This window comes from Drosophila guanche, unplaced genomic scaffold, assembly GCF_900245975.1.
Source record: "Drosophila guanche unplaced genomic scaffold, DGUA_6, whole genome shotgun sequence".
Lineage (NCBI taxonomy): Eukaryota > Metazoa > Arthropoda > Insecta > Diptera > Drosophilidae > Drosophila > Drosophila guanche.
In genome coordinates this window covers 2,874,234-2,888,251 of record NW_022995747.1, presented here as the reverse complement: position 1 = coordinate 2,888,251, position 14,018 = coordinate 2,874,234, and the positions used below count along the sequence as shown (strand labels likewise).

The 14,018-nt window shown below is 44.7% G+C and overlaps 4 protein-coding genes across 8 annotated transcripts; 1 reads left to right on the top strand and 3 right to left on the bottom strand.

Moving 5' to 3' along the window:
• Window positions 1-755: 755 nt before the first annotated feature.
• Window positions 756-2,355, bottom strand: LOC117583425 (phenoloxidase-activating factor 3). The gene is made up of 4 exons (XM_034271722.1): window positions 2,207-2,355; window positions 1,985-2,139; window positions 1,586-1,914; window positions 756-1,518 (listed from the first exon to the last, which is right to left on the bottom strand). Exons 1-4 carry the CDS (start codon window positions 2,283-2,285, stop codon window positions 909-911), a joined length of 1,173 nt encoding a protein of 390 aa, XP_034127613.1. The 5' UTR covers window positions 2,286-2,355; the 3' UTR covers window positions 756-908.
• A 1,483-nt stretch (window positions 2,356-3,838) lies between these two features.
• LOC117583410 (serine protease grass) lies at window positions 3,839-5,471 on the bottom strand. Its single transcript, XM_034271698.1, has 6 exons — window positions 5,341-5,471; window positions 5,101-5,273; window positions 4,813-5,026; window positions 4,704-4,752; window positions 4,445-4,638; window positions 3,839-4,374 (listed from the first exon to the last, which is right to left on the bottom strand). The coding sequence occupies exons 1-6, from the start codon at window positions 5,408-5,410 to the stop codon at window positions 3,950-3,952; spliced, it is 1,125 nt and encodes a 374-aa protein (XP_034127589.1). The 5' UTR covers window positions 5,411-5,471; the 3' UTR covers window positions 3,839-3,949.
• A 528-nt stretch (window positions 5,472-5,999) lies between these two features.
• LOC117583753 (NADP-dependent malic enzyme) lies at window positions 6,000-12,472 on the bottom strand. Of its 3 annotated transcripts, none has more exons than XM_034272273.1 (7): window positions 12,222-12,472; window positions 9,465-9,666; window positions 8,353-9,402; window positions 8,141-8,293; window positions 7,781-8,075; window positions 7,547-7,711; window positions 6,000-6,554 (listed from the first exon to the last, which is right to left on the bottom strand). In XM_034272273.1, the coding sequence occupies exons 1-7, from the start codon at window positions 12,236-12,238 to the stop codon at window positions 6,526-6,528; spliced, it is 1,911 nt and encodes a 636-aa protein (XP_034128164.1). In that variant the 5' UTR covers window positions 12,239-12,472; the 3' UTR covers window positions 6,000-6,525. The 3 variants fall into 3 exon arrangements, with proteins under 3 accessions (XP_034128164.1, XP_034128165.1, XP_034128166.1); XM_034272274.1 differs by having other exon boundaries at window positions 6,000-6,550; XM_034272275.1 differs by having other exon boundaries at window positions 6,000-7,505; window positions 7,583-7,711.
• Window positions 12,473-12,579: 107 nt separating this feature from the next.
• Window positions 12,580-13,583, top strand: LOC117583755. 3 transcript variants are annotated; one of them, XM_034272278.1, is made up of 4 exons: window positions 12,580-12,651; window positions 12,709-12,940; window positions 13,010-13,214; window positions 13,270-13,583. In XM_034272278.1, exons 1-4 carry the CDS (start codon window positions 12,642-12,644, stop codon window positions 13,507-13,509), a joined length of 687 nt encoding a protein of 228 aa, XP_034128169.1. In that variant the 5' UTR covers window positions 12,580-12,641; the 3' UTR covers window positions 13,510-13,583. The 3 variants fall into 3 exon arrangements, with proteins under 3 accessions (XP_034128169.1, XP_034128168.1, XP_034128167.1); XM_034272277.1 differs by having other exon boundaries at window positions 12,581-12,651; window positions 12,709-13,214; window positions 13,273-13,569; XM_034272276.1 differs by having other exon boundaries at window positions 12,583-12,651; window positions 12,709-13,214; window positions 13,270-13,562.
• The last annotated feature ends 435 nt before the right edge of the window (window positions 13,584-14,018 follow it).

The following is a 14,018-nucleotide window of genomic DNA, read 5'->3' as shown; positions in this document are numbered from 1 at the left end:
ATCGTTATACTAGTATTGAAATTTCACTCAAAGAATCAAGAATTAGTTTGTAGCAAGTCTCTGAACTGTTTAAGGCATGCAATTAATTGCTTAACCGCAAAATTAAAGCATACCAAACGACTCACTTACGTCTTTACTCTTTCGCTGTGAGTCAGGGCTTTAGCATTTCAAGCCCATATTTTCATTGTGATGCTGTCAGAATGTTCATGTAATTCTTTAGTTGGTTCTGATTAATCACGTTACTGTTGCATGCCACACATGACTCACAAAAACTAAACTCCTGTCCATCCGTAAACTATACAAATGACTCAACTGCAAGGAGCTGTAGCCAATCAATTAACATTGCGGTTTTACCAAAGGGATTCCCATCGGGAATGTGTAGACAAAGCCTTGAACTTCTCGTTGTCATATCTTTATATCTTCACATGAGTCAGTTCTAGGTTTCGGGTAAGTTTCAAGCCAATTAAATGAGTGTATTAATCCCTAAAAAAAAAACAAATAAACAAGCAACAAGAATTGTAGTTTCAGGTAAACACAAATTGCCCGAGGATTCCCATAGATGTCAAGATATTTACGCTGAGATTGAGGCACAGTAAAGTGCGTCAGAGTTTCAAGAGAATTTATGTGCTGTTGAAATCATCAATTTATTTACTTACCAAGCAATAAAGAGCATAAAGAGTGGTTTTGTTTAATGTTTATATCAAGTTAATCAGCACCAGTGTTGACAAGTGCCGAAAGTGCTGTGCACAGTGTTGTATATTTTAACACATTTATTATACAAAAACTAAACCAAAAACGTTAAAAATATCTATGGCAAAGGGCTGCTAAAGCTATGGACATAAATAAAGCGAAACAGTGGAGTAGTGGACGGTATTGGTAAGGATCTGTCAGGCAGATGAGATTCCCAATCAATATAAATTCTGCGTTATCCAGGGCAACATGTCAATGATGTTGGCAAAGACGCCCGGCTGATTCCTGTTCGTGCCGCAGCGCTGGCCGCCAAACGAGATGACGCCGTACTGCACGAAGCGATAGTGCTGCTTGAAGCGATGCTTGAAGAACAGCGGGCCACCAGAGTCGCCGCGACAGGTGTGTGCGATGCCGGAGCCGGTGGCGCAGATGTGATTCTCATTGACGGGCGCATTGTTGTAGTAATTGCGGCACACGGAGACATCCTTGCGGGTGATGAGTGCCCGCTGCTGTATGGAGGCAGCATCCTCCTTGTCCGTGCGACCCCAGCCGGCAATCAGGAAGCTCTGATCGTGGGCCAGCTGCTTGGACTCGTCGTCGATGGGCAGGCAAACGGGTGCAATGTGTGACTTGGGCAGCACCACACTGCGATCCAGCTTGATCAGCGCAATGTCATTGTTGATCGAACCATGCGAGTAGCTGGGATGCACGCGCACATCGTCCACGCCAAAGTCCTCGTGGGGCGGCTGGCACACCCTATGAATGCCGCCCAAGTACGTGCAATCCTCTTCCCTGGCCAAATCGTGTTCACCCAGCCGCACGCCAATTCTGTAATCAAAGAATTTTCTTAGCTTTAAAAAAATTAATTTAAATTTCGCTTTCCAGTGGTACTTACAGCGGTGGCTGTTGCACGATGCAATGTGCCGCGGTGAGTATGAAACGATCGCTGATCAGGCTGCCGCCGCACAGGAACTGACGTCCCGAGGTCTCGTACTTGAGCAGCGCCACCCAGGGAAACTCTCCCGGCTTTGAGTTGCGGCCGCCACTCACCTTGGGATTGCCACGATTGCCGCACTGCGTGACAGAGTCGAGCAGCCGATAACCCGCCGGATCGATGCGATTTAGATCGCCGGGCGCAGCCCTCGCCGTCTTTGTGGCTGTGAAGCGCTGTTCGGCTTGTTCCATGCGTGTGCCAGTGTCGCCGGGGCAGCATAAATGAAATTCCTGCAAAGAGCAAGCACCAAAAGGTATTCAAGTCAGAGTTGTAAGTTTGTTGAACGTTTCCCGAACTTACATCTGTCTTCCCGTTGCACTGCATCTGCCGCATTTGGTTCTGCAAGCGTCGCGGTATATTCCGTCCGTAAATGTCCTGCAGCTGCTTCACAAAGCCGCACTCCTGCGAGGGCACACACAGGCCCGGGGCACCCGCTGGTGTCAGACAACTGCGCTCTGAAAGTAAACAAAAGTTCCGGTTACGCCCATTCCCGATGAACCTCTATCGCCGCTGTGAACTTACGTGCTAGCGCCAGTTCTGGCCAGACGACAATCAGCCAGACGAAGCTCAAGCTGAGGCTGTTTGTGATTATAGAAGCCATCCTGTTGTGATTCGGTCTATCAACTGCCGCGCTCAGTGTTCTAGAAACCAGTCTCTAGTTGTTGGATATTTATTTATGTATGATCTGTAGACTACTGGTGGATAATGTTTTTCAACATGCGCGCTCAGCAGATCGACGGAGAATGAGCCGTAGATCGTCGTGTGCCGAGCTTTTGTATCCGAGCTCATCGCTCGGCAATCGTGCTCTGGGGAAGCGCCAAGTCAGAATGCATATCGCGTATACCCAACAGGTTTACCAGTGTCAGAGTAGCAGCGGCGCGCGCACGTGTTGACGCCCCAGATCTGGGCAAGATTATTAGCTACCATAGTGCGCTCTCAGCTCAACCCGCAGCTTGCAGCGTGGGAAAAGCGATTAAATTCCAGGAAACCCCACATCGTACATCGATAATACTCTCGAGAGTTTTCTCTCTGGCACGCGACGGGAGAGAGAGAGAGAGAGTGCGAGAGAGATCCGTGAGACACCCATTATAAGCGGTACTTTTTTTATCGCTGAAAAGTTGAATTAAAACGTTTTTCGAAATTGTAATTTCTATCGCAAGTTCCCCACTCACACGCCCACACCCCCATTGGAGGCCAGACAGTCAGGTAGTTTCTGTGTGTGTGTGTTTTGCTGTTTTGCTGTTTTAAAACTCGTTCTTTTGGATGCTCGTATGTGTAACATCGTTATGGAATTTCCAGAACTGAAAACCCCAAGCGGCTTGTGGGATATCAAACTCTTGGCTTAATTCGCAAATGCGTGGAGCGCAATGCTACAAAAAAAATTCCCCCAAATGTTGTGGTTTGCCAATAAAACAAATCCTTCTATTATACGTACCTGTCAAACTGTCAACCCGTTTGCCCTGGGCACTTCCACACCCTCCATTAGGATAGGTCGGAAGAGCAAACACACACACACACACACACACACACGGTTAGGGCGGTTCCATATCCACTCAATAAATTTGTTTAATCATAATCAGTTTGTGTGATTATTCCCACTAATGGATAGTAACAATTGAGCTGATAAACTAAGTATATTATCGCTGATTTATTGCAAGTGCAATTCAAATAATTTTCTATTACTCATACCTCTCGTTGCATAATTATATTTATATATTTGAAATATTCATAAATAATGAAGAATTATTAACCGGATATGCAATATGCATGGCTAGTAATATCTATATTAATGATTCATCAGAAGAAACACAACGTTAATCTATTTTTGCCACTGTTTTTTTTATGTGCGGTAGAGATGCTCGTAAAAAGTCGCTTTGATTGTTTCCAGGCTGCAACATCTTAGTGCTAGCAGCTAATTTTATAATATAGGCCACTCATTTAATCGTTTTTCTTAGGAAACTGGAGCAAGCGAACAATACAAAGCTTCTGATTAAAATTGTTGCAAACTTTTGTATTTTTAAGAAGCATTTTTATATCTTATTTGTGAAATATTTTAGCTATTAAAAAGTGTTTTAATTAATCAAAAAAAAAAAACATCATAAGTGTGCAACTCCTCCCCACTTCTTTCCCCCTTAAACACCAAAAACTTGTGAGTAACTTTAGAAATATTTAAATATTATATACTCGCATTTATTTATGGTTTTACTAATTACTAAAATACACAATAATATTTTGGAGTGTAGAAGATCAACTCTCATCTCTCGATTACAGTCCATGACTTGCCATGGTATCTGTTATCCATTGCACATACTCCCCGACATTCGTGTAGAGGCCGGGCAAACTTATTTGGCCACAGGAGACAACGCCCTGGCTGACAATGCCAAACTCCACCATGCGTGGGGCAAACTCTCCGAGATAGCGGGCGGGCGCCTGCAGTGGGCCACCGGAGTCACCCTTGCAGGAATCCTGCAGATCACCGCCTCCAACGCACAGCTGCGTGGTTGGCACCTGACGACGATAGGCCTGGGAGCAGGCGGAACGTGGCTGAAGGGGCACATTCGCCTGGAGCAGGACATCAGAGGAGGAACCATTCTCCGTGGTGCCCCAGCCTGTGACAAAGAACGTGTTGATCTGCTCCGCCTGTTGCTTCAGATCATCTGTGATGGGCAGGCAGATCGGTTTGATGTGTTCTGCAAAGGAGAAAGAAAAAGGAAGAAAACTTTAAGGTAAGTCTTGGGTTTCGATCGTTAGAGAACTTACTCTGCACAGGAACGCTTCGCTTTAATCGCAGCAGTGCAATGTCGTGCATGATGTGACGGGCATCGTAGTGCTCGTGGATGATGTACTTCTCAATGCCCACATCCACAACGGGCGGAGCACACTTCTTCTTGCGGCCCTGCTGGCGGCAGTCCTCCTCCGTGGAGATGCGATGCTCACCCAGGCGTATCTCATCGCTAGAAAAGAGAAGGAAGACGATGAGTTGGGTGTAAAGATAGATTTTAGTTTTGTTTTGGCCTACAGATCATCCTGAAGTCCATGCACACAATGAGCAGCAGTCAGAATGTAGCCTAAAAAGAGATTAAATGATGAATTTGCTGGGGAAAGGCACTCTCTGTGAGGGCACCTACGTTCTGAAATGAGTGCACCGCCGCAGAGGAAACGCGGTTCGCCAAATTGTTGGTAGCGCAGCAGAGCCATCCAGGGCCTGGACGACAGCTTCACCTCATAGCCATTGGCCACACGCTGGCTCAGAAAGTTGCCACAATCGAAGCTCTTGTTCTTGAACAAAGCCATCACCTTGGAGTTGTGCTGGATCTGAGCTGCCGGACAGCAAAAGTGACGCTGGAAAAGCAAAATCCAATCAAAACGAATCAGTTGACTTCTTGCTTGAGTTTTTTGCTGTGTGCTTCGCTTACCACTCCATTAAACTCCCCGCAGGAAGCCTTCTGCAGATAGCTGGCATAATCGGCTGGCACACTCTGTCCCGACTGCTGGCTCTGCGTCAGTCGCTCCTCAATGTCCTTGCAGGAGGAGAAGGGCATACACTGGCCCGACTCCCCATTGGGCGTAGCGCACTCATCGGCATAGGCTGTAGAGAGATTGTTTTTCAATGCCAAGCTATAGGCAAGAGAATTCTGAGAATTCATTACTCTAACCTGCTCCAGCGGCCTGTACACCGAACACGAGGGCAATGCCATAGACAGCGACAAAGCATCTGCTTATCATTTCAGAGAAAAACTGATCGAAACGTAACACAAACCTGTGGAAAACTTTGCAAACTGACGCTCAAATCTCGACTGGGTGCTGCTGATCCAGCGCTCAGGTTTTATGCCAGCGAGAGATACACTCAGAGCTCAGAGCTCAGAGCTCAGGTTTTGTGTCTCAAAGAGATCATCAAGGCAGCGCTGAGATTGCATGCCTCAGAGAGATCTAGTCAGAGCTCAGGTTCTACATCTGAGAGTTCCACTCAGAGCACAGCTTGAGAGCGAACCCGATTGATAAGCTCTCCGATCTCCATTGTTGGCAAGAGATTCGCTCTCTCTCTCTTTGTGATCAACAAGGGAATATCCAAATATATACCTGCATTTGATTGCACGACGACGTAAACAAAGCGACTTCATAAAATTGTTATTTTGCCTCAAAACTTGTATTGGTTCTGCGCTCTCAAAGCGCCAACTTTGAGTGTTAAATTTCACTCAATATTGTAGAGAAATGAAGGATTAAACATACCAAAATATCTGCAAATCAAAGAACAAACTTAAGCCCGACTTAAGCTTCAGTATGAGCTCTGAAGACTAGAGTAAAATACCTTACATTAATTTCTGTTGTTTAATTTTTATTGTTTATCGCACATCATCAAATCTAGTCAATTGTACAATGGCTGAATCGGTCCGATCGATTGGGGGGGGGCATTGGGGTATGGGTATGTTTTCTCTCTATAGTTATATCATTGCTAGTTCGTGGTACATTTAGGTTGTAACAATAAATTATGTATAACAAAAGCTGCTTAATTGCGTTAATAAATATCAGACGTGGCTCAACAACAAACATAATCGATATATGGATAGATAAATGTGTGTCCGCACGGATATCCACACACAGGATACGCGTGGCAGACAACTAAACAAATACGAATTTTGGACTCTTGATAACTTGAATGAATATTTAACGGCTGCTGCGAATTAGTTGCTCTTGGGGGGGGGTTGTCTTTTTTTGGGGGACTTATGCTCTCACCAGTTCTCGGAGCTGTTTAGCTTGCTGTCTGTGGTTTTTGTGGGCCAATATGTTGTAGGCGGTCGGTCGGTGGTAGTGGGTTGGTTGCTTTGGGGGAAGTTGGTTGGCTAATTTATAGAATCTCTTCGTTCTCTGTATGGCAACGAAAGGGAAACATAGCAATAGATCAATCAAACAATTGTCGAATACCGCAGTTAATAGATTTTGTGTCGATATTTTGTGTGTGAGAGTAGAAGGAGTGAGAGTTATGAGTAAGCAATAGAAATATATATATATATGTTGGTAGCTGCTCGCTTTATGCCGCCTTCAGAGTTAGTTACAGATCAGCAAGAGAGAGAGAGATGGAGAGTGCAAGCGAAAGCCAAGAAAGAGACAAAGGTAGAGATTAGCAAATCAAAAGCATGGCACATAGCAAATACATTTAGTAGTAGAGTTAATTGGATAAGGAATACTGCATTTGTTCAGTGTCAATCGTTATCGTCATTGTAATCGTCAGCGTCAGCAGTCGGTTTGTTATCGATCACAAAACAATAAACATTATAATTAATACATAACTAAAAACGTATACATATACATATCCATAACATATACATACATATATAATACTATATATATTATAAGAAACATATCGAAAAGGTGTACATTTAACGATTATTCCGTTGCGCCCGTCGCTCGAATTTCTACTACGCGCTTCTCTCTCCAGCAGGTGCGAATATTATCTACAAAAAGTGCACTCATCGGGCGTGGGTTGACAGTCGTAGTAGTAATAGAACCGTAGAACCATTCGCTGGCAGGAGGCAAACGAATCAATCGCAGAACATATTTATATATGGAGGATAATAGCAGTTGGAATCGGATTTTTGTGTGTGGCTTGATTAGATTAGTAGATTGATTTGTGGTGCTGAATGGTGAACGAACGAGCGGCATTGGAAGTACAAATAGTAGTAGTAGTAGCAGTAGTAGCAGTAGTAGAAGTGGGTTAGGAGTTGCAACAAAAACATAGAGAGGTTGAGGTGGTGGTGCCAACACGCTTGAACTTGAACACGCTTTGCTTATTTGATGGCGGCAATGAGCGGGCTTTCTTCGCCTGTAACAGAGTGAAAGAGAAATCAATAAATTAGTAATCACTTTTTTTTCCATAGAGCTTGGTGGGCACTAATTCACGAGTCTTAATGTAGGGCATGCGAGGCCAGGTCCAAGTCACGGGCATCGAGCACTCATAGTTGAAGTTATACAGCTGATCCTCCAGCCACTTGCGCTTATCCTGCGGCTCCGGATAGGTAGATGCCAGACCTAAACAAACAGCACACAAGAAAATCCAATTAATTCATAATTATGGCAGCTCTGACTTCGATTCCTTACCCTTGTCATAGGCACACTTGGTCACACCAATGGCAATATTCATGGACACATCACGGATGCTCGCCAGCGGCGGATACAGCGAGCCACGCTCAATATCGGTGGCCTCCGTAAAGTTGGCCAACTCCTGGGCGGCAATCAGGAACATATCGTCGGGTATGTGATGCGTGCCAGTGCAGATCACGCCCAAACCCACGCCAGGGAAGATATAAGCATTGTTGCCCTGACCCGGATAGTACGTCTTGTCGCCCACTACAACCGGTGGGAAGGGTGAGCCCGACGAGAAGATGACACGAGCCTGCAAAGGAAACGATTTATGTAAATAAAAGTCATGGGGAAAATGGAAACTTTGTTGCTGCTTACATCCGTGTTTTGGTATGCCTCGTCGGCTGTGCATTCCGCCTTGCTGGTGGGATTGGAGAGGGCAAATATCACGGGCCTCTCGTTGTTGTCGGCCATGGTGCGCAGGATCTTGGGCGTAAACAGACCAGCACAGGCTGAGGCACCAATGAGCACCTGCAAAAGCAATAGTCAGCGCATCAGTAAAAGGAATCCAAAGGCTTTTTTCCACTCACATTTGGCTTAATGGTCGAGACAATCTGCTCGAGATCCGCCATGGGTTCCACATCCTTGGCATAGTTGACCTTGTGGCCGTCCAGGCTGCCCACTTTGCGGGTGGTTGTCAGCAGACCATCAATGTCCACCATGTAGATCTTGTGGTAAGCCTCTTCGATGGGTACGCCCTCGGCCACCATGGCCTTGACGACCAGATCGGCAATGCCGATGGCAGCCTCACCGGCACCGGCAAACAGGAAAGTGTAATCCTTGAAGGACTTGCCAGTGATGCGCTTGGAGGCGTACAAACCAGCGACAGCCACGGCTGCTGTGCCCTGGATATCGTCATTGAAGGTGCAGTAGTTGTTGCGGTATTTGTCGAGGAACCTAAATGCATTGTGGTTGCCAAAGTCCTCGAACTGGATGAGGGTGTTCTGGCCGTAGCGCTTCACCACCGCCTCCATGAACTCATCGATGAAGTCGTCGTATTCGCGGCCGACAACGCGCTTCTGGCGCAGACCCACATACAGAGGATCCTCCAGCAGATCGATGTTATTGGTGCCCACATCCACCACAATGGGCAGGCACTGGTGCGGCTTGATGCCAGCGAGGGCCGTGTACAAGGCCAGCTTGCCCACAGGAATGCCCATGCCGCAGGCACCCAAATCCCCAAGGCCGAGAATGCGCTCGCCATCGGTCACGCAAATGGCACGAACATTTGGCTCCGGCCAGTTCTTCATCACATCAAAGATGTGTCCCCGGTCATTGAAGGTGACAAACAGGCCGTGGGGACGCCTGTAGATTAGACCGAAGCGCTGGCAGGCCAGGCCCACGGTGGGCGTGTACACAATGGGCATGAGATCCTCAATGTTCTCGGAGAGGAAGCGGAAGAAGAGCCGCTCGTTGCGATCGTGCAGATCGCTGAGATACAGATACTTGTTCAGCGGCTCTGTGTAGCGATTCACGGCGATTTTGCACAGCTGCAGCTGCTCCTCCTGCGTCTTGAAGCGAGCGGGCTGCAGGCCATGGATGCCCAGCACTTGGCGCTCCTCCAAAGTAAAGGCTAGACCCTGGAAATGGCAAGAAATTGCTTAAAGTGGGGCACCTCTTGGGCTGTGGATGGTTATCTTACCTTGTTGAGACGTGGATCACGGATGTGATCGATGCCTCGCACCTGCGATGGGCAGATAATGTCGCCCACCACCTCATGATAACGACGGGCCTCGCACAATGCCAGAGCCGAGACAGCCGGCGATGTGGTTGTTCCTCCAGCTGCTGCTGCTCCAGTTGTGGAAGTGCCGCAGCGGCACAGTTTCCCAACAGTTCCACACAAACTGCAATGAAAAAGGGTAGGGGGGAAATTGCATATAATTCATCAGTTTGTCAATTGTGGGACGGCAATCCGCAACAAAACCCCCCCACTGACAATGATGACACTCTTGACATTGTCACTGGAAGAAGTGCACGTATCTATCAAAATGAATACTATATATATTTTATATATTTATATGTACATATGTGTGTGTTTAGATGTTTGTATATATGTATACAAATTACTATTTTCAAGGTCGCTATCAGCTGGTTTTTGTTTATCACCGCATGGGGGAAGGCATACCAAAACAAGAAAGGGAAGACTGTCTTTGAATGTCGAAGCTTTGGATACCCTTGCAAAGATGTAGGAAAATTGATGAAAACATTTTAAAGTTATGTTAAACCATATTATGAGACACGTGTGATTCTTGGGTGGGTTTATCTTTGGAAATATTCCAGGGTTACTTATAAAGAAAAACATTCCACTTTTAATTCATATTTCAAATGTATAATTTGTTGTTGAAAATATCTTTGGGAAAAAATACATTTTTCTAGCAAATATCTAATTTTGGAGCAATTGTGACTTAGGAAGATTTCAGATATTAAATCAGAAAAGAAAGGAGTATACAATTTAGGGAATCGGTTTATGCTTCCAAAACGTGCAATCTAAATAATATTACCCTCTAGCAGGGCATAGTACAAAAAACTTTGGGTAAACTACATAAGTCACACGGCTGCTACCCCTGCTATTCTCCTAAGATAAGAAAGATAAATGATGAATAGCAAAACCAGAACATGGCGATAAAGCATGTATAACATATGTATTTCTAGTATTATTATTATTTGTTTAGTTGTCACTAATTGCAGAGAGAGATGAGCAAACAGAAGAGGGGAAAAAAACAGCAGCAGAACAAAATATGTAGAGTCGTCTGACTAATTTCCCTTTTGCGGTTCATTGATGAAATCATGCTATCCAGATCGTTGGCGATTTATGGCATAGCAAAAAACCCGTTAGTGACGTTGGTACAGCAGAAGCGCATGACGCCGCCACGAGCCTCTAGCCCCTCGTCAACCCCGACCCCCCCCCCCCCCCCCCCCCCCACCCTTTCCCAAAGGCAGCTAATGTGTGTAACTTGATGAGAGAGCTTCTGGGCTGATAATTATCGAAAGAGTTGCTAGGGGCTGGCCTGGGGGAGCAGAGGCAGGGGCGGATGTGTTTAGGTAACGCTATCATTCCACCGTCAATGGACAACTCACATGAGCCCAGAAAGTGCTAAACAATTTCGCATATCTGCCTCCATCCAAACCAAATAGGAAATACGAATAAATGCGTGTCACAAAATGTTTTCCAGTTGTTCAGTCAGTGTTTGTGTACAGTGGGGCCAAGAATTATGTTTTCGCCATTAATATACAGTTTTATTGGTACTTAACTTGACGTGTGTGGCAAATTTTGAGAGGCTTAGAATATATTTTTACTGGATGGATGGTAATTTGCTGAACTATTTGTTTGATTACTACTAAAAGTTGTAGAATATAGATATCTAATCAATGCAATGCGTTTCCCGTTTTTGTTAGTTTGGGATGTTTGAATATATGTATTTGCAAAAGCTTTGCTCTTAGGGTGTGCGAATATATAACAGGCCCACTGTCTCTCTGTGGTGGGCGACCAGCTGACCAGGCGGCAGCACCGCCCTTCGTGTGTGTGTGTGTGAACTTGAACAAGAGTCAATGTACTCTTACTGGATTTTTGGAGTGCGTCAGCCATCTAACGGTTCGTCAGAGAAAGAGACGGTAAGTAGACCATCCGTGATAGGGCGCGGCGTGAGCAGGAAGGAAGGTGGGCAGCGCTAGAAACAATTTGATTTTGTGTTTTCTTGATGAACTTGGCAACGAAAAAGTGCTTAAAGCACAAACACCAGCAACAGCCTCATTAAGAAGCAGAAGAAAAAAAAAAAAAGGCCAACGCCAGCACATCTGTGGGTATACACACTAATTTTAGAATTTTTTGCCAGTTTCAACCAGAAAAGACGTGTGCATACATGCATATGTGTCCATGTCCATGAACGTGAAGGTGTCGTGTCGCCAGGTTTTTGGTATTGATTTTTCTCAGCTGTTTTTGGCAGCAAAGAGATAGGAGCAGAGTGCAGTCGAATCTTATGCAATGCAGAAGAAAAAAAGTGAAAAGGAAGATGCCAAAGAATGTCCGATCAGCCAGCAGCTGGGAGAGAGGGAGCGGGTCAATGCCAGGCCATGTGCGAATATGTTGTACATCCCTCTCTCTCTCTCAGGCATCCCTTGGTAAGCACTCACGTGTGTGTGAATGTGTGTGTGTGCGACGAAAAGCGAAAGCTGCGCAAAGGCTTGATGCGGGAGGGAGGAGAGCAGACGCCTTTTGGCGGCCATCCGTCTGCCTCGTATGCCCCGCGTCGACGACTAGGTCACTGGGCTAACAGCTGGGGCAGTGCCTGCCACTCGTCATGTTGCATAACGCCCCACTGGCAGCCCCAACACATCCTCCCAATAATGCAATTGTAACTGGAGGCGAGTCCCTTTTTGTGTTTTCTCGGAAAGCGCTTACCTTGGACGTGAAAACATTGTTGCTTCCTCGAATTGCTTTGTCGATGTTAACTTTTAGATAATTTTATTGCTTTTATGGAGTGACACTTATTCAAAGGAACTTGCTACACTTTTAATACTTTCTGTTAACTTTTTAGTTCGTGTGTCGTGCGGAGCGAATCGGAATAACGACCCTTATTTCCAGGGAAAGGAATTAACTTGGAGAACGCGCGGGCACAACAACCACCACAGCGCGATGCCGATTTTGAATAAAAGCTTAAAGTTTAATTTCATTGTATCGATGTATATTATATGGCAGATAAGTCACCATCGATACTTTTGTTCGATTTTTTCAACTGGTATTCAAATACCAAACGCAGGATTGCTTCCGATAAAGCAGCTGACAATTGTTTGTTTTCATATTGTTGTGTTTTTTTCAAACATGGATCAAGGTAATTCTTGAGTAAAAATTGTGTCAATTCCCATTAATTTTCTTATCCGTATTGCAGGTGAAGAGAGAAGGTGGGACTCTGATTCCACGAAGCTACTACTCCAAATGTATTATGACAGAAGAGAAGAATTTCTGGATCCGATGAAAAGAAAAAGGGACGTCTGGAAAAGCGTTCTGCTAGAATTGGAGGAGCATGGTATTTGCGACATAAACGCCCAGCAGCTTGACAGGAAGTTTAGGAACTTGAAGAAAACATATGAAGCGATCAAGAATCAAAAGAGGCAAACGCGGTGGGAGCACTTTGAGAAAATGCATTCCATTCTTGGCAGCATGCCTGCAGCAGCCTCTCGTTTAAAAAGGCGAAGCACTGAAGTATTATATTTACCCGGCTGCCCGGAAGATCAGAATGAAGTGGATGATGACTCGCATTCCGCGAGTACGAACTCAAAATCGATGAAAATGGAACCGGAGGTGATTTGGGAGGCCCCCAGCCCCCCAATGGTCAACAATTCCAACATGCACGATACGGAAGCGAGTTCGTTATCCGAGAGCAGCTACTCAATGGTGAGTATAATTTGAATAGTTGATTTCTTAAATGCTAAACAAGCTACTTTTGCAGCAGACCAAAGAAAAGGAAGTGCAATGCATTTCTACGAATTCCAGTGCCATAGTAGACATTCTGCAGAACCTGGTAAAAGAGGCGAAGGAACTACCAATAAAGCCACCATTTAAAAATATGGAAGTATTGACCTACTGGGACTTTCTGCTGAATGATATGACTCCAGAGGCGGCAAGAGAAGCTCGTCATAGAGTCACGAATCTACTTCAAAACTCAGTCACCGCCAATCCCAAAAAATAATTATACTTAATAATAGAAAATTGATTTATAGTAGTAATAATATGTTAAAAACATGTAAAAATAGTTTGCAAAACATAATTTTAACATACAATTTTAAATAGAAAAAGTAGACAATGAAAAAGTAGTTGTTCCATTCCCACATTCTTAGTTTGAACATTTTTTGTAGGCAATACAATAAAATGTAGTCATGAAAACCAGACAATCTTGTAAAGAATTTAATGACGAATTACATAAAATTATTACTTTAGCGGTAAGAGTCCCAACTAGCAGATAATATTAATTAGAATATCAAAATTGAGAAGAAGTCCTCAGACACACTGCAACCTTTTCTCTGCCCCAATTCACATCAAAGTGAGTACAATGAAAATGCTTTAATTAAAATATCCAACTAAATATATCATAGGCATCATGATTTGCTTTTATAATTTCATGCTTCTTTAATGAGGTTAATTTTGTAAGAAATATGTTGTTGACATGTAGAAAATGGATAGTTTTCATGTAGTTATAAT

What these genes read in the sequence shown, in the direction of transcription:
- LOC117583425 (XM_034271722.1), bottom strand. Translation starts at nt 2,285, where the DNA reads ATGGCTTCTATAATCACAAACAGCCTCAGCTTGAGCTTCGTCTGGCTG. An exon ending in AGTGCAACGGGAAGACAGAT is followed by an intron (nt 1,915 to 1,984) that starts GTAAGTTCGGGA and finishes TGCTCTTTGCAG; the next exon opens with GAATTTCATTTATGCTGCCC. An exon ending in ATCGTGCAACAGCCACCGCT is followed by an intron (nt 1,519 to 1,585) that starts GTAAGTACCACT and finishes CTTTGATTACAG; the next exon opens with AATTGGCGTGCGGCTGGGTG.
- LOC117583410 (XM_034271698.1), bottom strand. Translation starts at nt 5,410, where the DNA reads ATGATAAGCAGATGCTTTGTCGCTGTCTATGGCATTGCCCTCGTGTTC. An exon ending in CGGTGCACTCATTTCAGAAC is followed by an intron (nt 4,753 to 4,812) that starts GTAGGTGCCCTC and finishes ATCTCTTTTTAG; the next exon opens with GCTACATTCTGACTGCTGCT. An exon ending in CATGGACTTCAGGATGATCT is followed by an intron (nt 4,639 to 4,703) that starts GTAGGCCAAAAC and finishes TCTCTTTTCTAG; the next exon opens with CGATGAGATACGCCTGGGTG.
- LOC117583753 (XM_034272273.1), bottom strand. An exon ending in GTGATCCACGTCTCAACAAG is followed by an intron (nt 9,403 to 9,464) that starts GTAAGATAACCA and finishes TGCCATTTCCAG; the next exon opens with GGTCTAGCCTTTACTTTGGA. An exon ending in CAAGCTCTATGGAAAAAAAA is followed by an intron (nt 6,555 to 7,546) that starts GTGATTACTAAT and finishes TTTCGTTGCCAT; the next exon opens with ACAGAGAACGAAGAGATTCT.
- LOC117583755 (XM_034272276.1), top strand. An exon ending in CCGAGAGCAGCTACTCAATG is followed by an intron (nt 13,215 to 13,269) that starts GTGAGTATAATT and finishes CTACTTTTGCAG; the next exon opens with CAGACCAAAGAAAAGGAAGT.